This window comes from Pongo abelii, chromosome 10, assembly GCF_028885655.2.
Source record: "Pongo abelii isolate AG06213 chromosome 10, NHGRI_mPonAbe1-v2.0_pri, whole genome shotgun sequence".
Classification (NCBI taxonomy): domain Eukaryota; kingdom Metazoa; phylum Chordata; class Mammalia; order Primates; family Hominidae; genus Pongo; species Pongo abelii.
Window position 1 is genome coordinate 93,547,032 of NC_071995.2, and position 6,000 is coordinate 93,553,031.

The 6,000-nt window shown below is 42.9% G+C and overlaps 1 protein-coding gene across 3 annotated transcripts in view; it reads right to left on the reverse strand.

Annotated features, from left to right (window-relative positions):
* NDUFA12 (NADH:ubiquinone oxidoreductase subunit A12) overlaps positions 1–3,162 on the reverse strand; it is a 43,884-nt gene extending 40,722 nt beyond the window's left edge. Inside the window, exons 1-2 of one of the 3 annotated variants that reach the window (XM_009248120.4) lie at positions 2,985–3,162; positions 2,129–2,211 (exon numbers count right to left, since the gene is read on the reverse strand). In XM_009248120.4, the coding sequence (XP_009246395.1) occupies positions 2,129–2,211; positions 2,985–3,070 (169 nt within the window). In that variant the 5' untranslated portion in view covers positions 3,071–3,162. The remainder of the gene's footprint in view (positions 1–2,128; positions 2,212–2,984) is intronic. The other 2 variants (XM_054527501.2, XM_054527502.2) reach the window with 2 other exon arrangements.
* Between the last annotated feature and the right edge of the window lie 2,838 nt (positions 3,163–6,000).

Consider the following 6,000-nt stretch of genomic DNA (forward strand, 5'->3'; position numbering starts at 1 on the left):
AAAACTGAGGGTTAGGGAAGTTAATTAAGTTAACCAGGTCACAAAGTTATAAAGTGGAGGGGCAGAATGTTGAATCTCTATCATCTGATTCTATGAGTTTATTGAGTTTCCTTCCAAAATTTAACATGCACACAAAAAGCATGTATTTTCTCCTTTTCAGGATACCAAACATTGTTCTGCAACTGGAATTTTTCTATATTACACACATCTTTGACATCTCTCTATATTAAATTTATAGGTTTAAATCATTCTTAACAACAATGTATTACAGCACACGTATACATATGTAACAAACCGGCACGTTGTGCACATGTACCCTAGAACTTAAAAAAAAAAAAAAAAAAGTATTCTAAAAAATGTTTACTTCATCAGTATCCAACTTACGCACACTAATGTTGCTTTTAAAATTTACTAGCACAGTGGCTCATGCCCGTGATCCCAGCACTTTGGGAGGCTGAGACAGGAGGATGGCTTAAGCCCAGGAGTTCAAGACCAGCATGGGGAACAAAGTGAGACCCCATCTCTTTAAAAAAATTAAAAAATTAGCCAGGTGTGGTGGTGCATGACTGTGGTCCCAGCTACATAGGAGGCTGAGGCAGGAGGAAGGCTGGAACCCAGGAGGTCATGCCTGCAGGGAGCCAAGATCACACCACTGCCTCCAGCCTAGGCGACAGTGAGACCCTGTCTCAAAATAACAACAATAAAAACAAACAAAAATGCTGTGGCCAGGCACAGTGACTCACACCTGTAATTCCAGCACTTTGGGAGGCTGAGGTGGGAGGATCACCTGAGCCCAGGAATTCAAGACCAGCCTAAGAAACATAGCAAGACCTCGTCTCTCCAGAAAAAAATTTTTTTTAAACAATTAGCCAGGCATGGTGACACATGCCTGTAATCCCAGCTACATGGGTGGCTGAGGTAGAAGGACAGCTTGAGCCCAGAAAGTTGAGGCTGTAGTGAGCCATGATCGAGTCACTGCACTCTAGCCTGGGTGACAGAGCAAGACCCTGTCTCAACATTAAATAAATAAATTTTAAAAATATAATAAAACAATGCTGTGATGCGTGTTTGGTTTGCAAGAATATTTGTAGAATTAATTCTTCTCTTTTTTTTTTTTTTTTTTTTTGAGATAGAGTCTCGCTCTGTCGCCAGACTGGAGTAGAGTGGCGGGATCTCGGCTCACTGCAACTTCCAACTCCCTGGTTCAAGCGATTCTCCTGCTTCAGCTTCTCAAGTAGCTGGGATTACAGGCACACGCCACCACGTCCAGCAAATTTTTGTATTTTTAGTAGCGACTGGGTTTCACCATGTTGGGCAGGATGCTCTCCATCTCCTGATCTCGTGATCCGCCCGCCTTGGCCTCCCAAAGTGCTGGGATAACAGGTGTGAGCCACCGCGACCAGCCGAATTAACTGTTAAAAGTGGAAGTGCTGAGACAAAGGATATGTGCAATGTAAATTTTTACAAATGTTACCAAATTATCCCTCCAAAAAGACTGCATTAACCTATATATGGTTTTGCCCACATTGGGATTTATCAGATTGAAAAATACTCAAGGCTGGACGCAGTGGCTCACGCCTGTAATCCCAGCACTTTGGGGGGCCAAGGCGGGTGGATCACGAGGTCAGGAGTTCAAGACCAGCCTGGCCAATATGGTGAAACCCCATCTCTACTAAAAAATACAAAAATTAGCCGGCCATGGTGGCCTGCGCCTGTGGTCCCACCTGCTCAGGGAGGCTGAGGCAGGAGAATCGCTGGAACCCAGGAGGCGGAGGTTGCAGTGAGCCGAGATCGCGCTACTGCACTCCAGCCTGGCCAACAGAGCGAGACTCCACCTCAAAAAAAAAAAAAAAAGAAGAAAAACACTTCAAAATTTGATAGGTGAAAAATATATAACACTGTTTTTAAAGTTGCATTTCTGTTGTTACAAGTGAGAATGAACATTTTTCCATACCTTCATTGGCTGTTTACTTTTCTTTTTTCTGTAAACTATCTTTTTTCATTTTCTATTGAGTTTTTCATCCTTTTCCAGGTGTTTTGTAAAAGCTCCTTGCATAATATGGAAAATAGACTCAAATCAAATCCAAATCCCAATCCAATTATTCATACTAAAAAATACTGCACTCACCAAAAAATTGCTTGTTGTCTTCATAGTATTTGTTTCCATATTTGTCTTCCCCTACTAATGTACCAACCTTCGCATCATTTGTCCTGTGAATACCCAAAAGAAAACAGACATTTTAGAATGATTCTTAGTTCAAAACATAAACGGAAATAAAGTGAAAGTAACAACTTTCAGACACAAGGGCTGCTGCATCAACTAGCAAAATGAAGAAGTGCTGGGGATGGGAAAAGATGAATTGACAACTGATGTGCCCAAATTACACTAAAAATATAAATGTAGTCTCTTCAGATTACAGGACTACTTGTATCTACTATCCCTCAGCCAGGAGGCACTGGAATTAGCAAAACCTTTAGGAAATCAAAAAGCCAAAGTATTTCATCTTCTTACAATAATACGAAGGTCTCCAGGCTCTTTCATTCCACTCTGGGTCTCCATTTAGGTTTCCGCGAAACTATGCTGCTCGTGGGATCAGTGAATGTCAGGAAGAGAAGGGACCATTATTATTACCTTCAACGCCTTACAGACAGGGAACTGTACGGCAGTGCAGGGAAAAAAACTTTACCAACGTCACTGAGTTAATGTCTTGTAATGCTCATTACTCTCCAGGGCGTGGGAAAGGAGAGGAGCCCAGATGCCCTTGCCTCCGTGTCACAGCTCGGACTCTACAGATAGCTTCGGTCTTGTCTCGGGGATATATGGGACAGAGACCAGCCTGGGGGTGGCAAGGCAGAGATTGGGGCGGTTGTCCTTGACAAGAGCTGTGGATTCTCCAAGGTGACCCGAGCCAGGGCCCCCTTCCAAGAAATCAGCCAGCGAAAGTCCAGCGCCAGAGGCCAAGAGCATGGCTCTGGCCGCCTACCTGAAAAAAACCCGTAGATAGCCTCGGAGACCGCCGTGGCCGGTGATCCGTTGCAGCCCGCGTTTCAAGACCTGCACTAACTCCATCTTGCCCCGCAGGCCCCGCCTCCCGGGTGCGCCAAGCAAAACCCACCGGATGGAAGCTGCCACTCAGCCGCAGGAAGCCCACGCCCAGAAGGTTCCCAAGCGAACGCCTGACGTGGTGGCTCTGCGCGTGCGCAGACCTAGGTCTTCCCTACGCGGTCATGTTCTGGCTTCCCAAGTAGGCAGAATTGGTTTCCCCTGGAAGCAAAGGTACCTTAAAATTTAGAGTTTTCAGAGGTTAAATGTAGAAGGCGGGCATATGCTGGAAAGCTCATCTAGACGAGGCTTTCTCACACGGGGATTCCTCCTTTGGGAATTTCAGTTTCCTCATCTAAAAATAATTGGCTCTGGTGGGCGCGGTGGCTCACTCCTGTAATCCCAGCACTTTGGGAGGCCGGGTTGGGAGGATCACTTGAGCTCAGGAGTTCGAGACCAGCCTCGCCAACACAGTGAGACCTCTGTCTCTACAAAAAAAAATTAAAAATTGGCTGGATGTGGTGGTGCGTGCCAGTAGTCCCAGCTACTCGGTAGGCTGAGGCTTAGATGGGAGCATCGCTTGAGCCTAAAACATTTCAGTATTACTTCATTTGTTAACCACAATTCTTCTACAAAGAGAAACCTCCCTTCAACTATTTGGCTCCTGAGATACAATTAATGTAGGAAAGGCAGTATAGGTCCTTGATTCTCTTACTTTGTTTTTTTTTTTTTTTTAATTTTAGAGACAGGCTCTCACTCTGTCACCCAGGCTGAAATACAGTGGTGTGATCATAGCTCACTGCAGCCTCAAACTCCTGTGTTCAAGCAATCCTCCCATTTAAGTATGTGCCACCACCCCTGGCAATTTTTTTTTTTTTAAGAGATGTGCATCTTGTTATGTTGCCCAGGTTGGTTTTGAACTCTGGCCTCAAGTGATCCTCCTGCCTCAGCCTCTCAAAGTGCTGGGATTACAGGTGTAAGCCACCACACCCAGCCGATTCTTTCCCTTATGTATGTTTTCAAAATAACAATTTAGTTCCCTAGCTTTTTTTTTTTTTTTTTGGTAGTGGTGGTTAAAAACACAAAATATAAAAGTTACCATTTTAACCATTTTTAAGTGTACAGTAGTGTTAACCACATGCACATTGTTGGGCAACAGATCTCTAGAACTTATTCTTCTTGCAAAACAGAAACTTTATATCCATGGAACAACTTTTTCCTCTTTCTCCATCCCCTGCCAACCACCATTCTACTTCTGTTTCTAAGAGTTTGAGTTTAACTGCTTTAGATACTTCATATAAGTAGAATCATGAGGTGTTTGTCTTTTAGGACCTGGCTTATTTCACTTAGCATGATATCCACAAGGCTCATCCATATTGTAGTATATGACAGGATTTTCTTCTTTTTATAAATGTTGAATAATATCCCACTGTATGTATATGCCACCCAGTTATCTGTCCATAAACATTTCTGCTGATTCCGCCTCTTGGCTATTGTGAATAATGCTGCAGTGAACACGGGTGTGCAGATATCTCTAAGATCCTGTTTTCAGTTCTTTTGGATATATACCCAGAAGTGGATTGCTAGATCATATGGAAATTTTATTTTTTATTTTTATAGGAATCCGCATACTGTTTTCCATGGCAGCAGCACCATTTTACATTACTAACAACAATGCACAAAGGTTCCAATTTCTCCACCTCCTCACCAACACTACATATTTTCTGTGTTTGTTTGTATGTTTGTTTGTTTGTTCTGAGACAGAGTCTAACTCTGTTGCCCAGGCTGGAGTGCAGCGGTGCGATCTCGACTCACTGCAACCTCCCCTTCCCAAGTTCAAGTGATTCTCCTGCCTCAGCCTCCTGAGTAGCTGGGATTACAGGCACCCACCACCACCCCTGACTAATTTTTGTATTTTTAGTAGAGACGAGGTTTCACCATGTTGGCCAAGCTGGTCTTGAACTCCTGACCTCAGGTGATCCACCCGCCTTGGCCTCCCAAAGTGCTGGGATTACAGGGCTGAACCACCACGCCCAGGCTGCGTTCATTTGTTTTTTACAGTGGCCATCCTAATGGATGATGAGGTGATACCTCATTGTGGTTTTGATTTGCATTTACCTGATTACTGATGTTAACCATGTTTTCATATGCTTGTTGGCCATTTGTATATCTTCTTTGGAGAAATGTTTATTCAAGTCCTTTGCCCATTTTTGAATTGGGTTTTTTTGTTGTTGTTGTTGAGTTGTAGGCATTCTTTATGTATTGTGGATATTTTCTCCCGTTCCCTAGGTCATCTTTTCATTCTGTTGATTGTGTCCTTTGCTATGCAGAAGTTTGTAAGTTTGACATAGCCCCAATTGTCTATTTTTACTTTGTCTGTGCTTTTGGTATCATATCTGAGAAATCACTGCTAAATCCAATGTCATGAAGCTTCCCCCCTGTTTTCTTCTAGGAGTTTTACAGTTTCGGGTCTCACATTTAGGTCTTTAGTCCATTTTGAGTTAATTTTGGTATATGGTGTAGGGTAAAGGTTGAATGTCATTCTTTTGCTTGTTGATATCTGGTTTTCCCAACACTATTCTCTCCCCACTATGTAGCTTTGGTACCCTTGTCAAAGATCACTTGACTGGATACTTGAGAGTTTAAATCTAGGTTCTCTATTCTGTTCCATTGGTCTATATGTCTGTCCTTATGCCAATACCATTCTGTTTTGATTACTGCATCTTTGCACAATGTTTTGAAGTCAGGAAGTGGGTTCTCTATTCTACTCTGTTGGTCTATATGTCTTTTCTTATGCCAACACCACTCTGTTTTGATTACTGCGTCTTTGTACAATGTTTGAAGTCAGGAAGTGGAAGGCCTCCAGCTTTATTTTTCTTAAGATTGTTTTGTCTATTCAGGGTCTTTTGAGATTCCGTATGAATTTTAGGACTCTTTAAAAATCTGCAAAGAAAAAT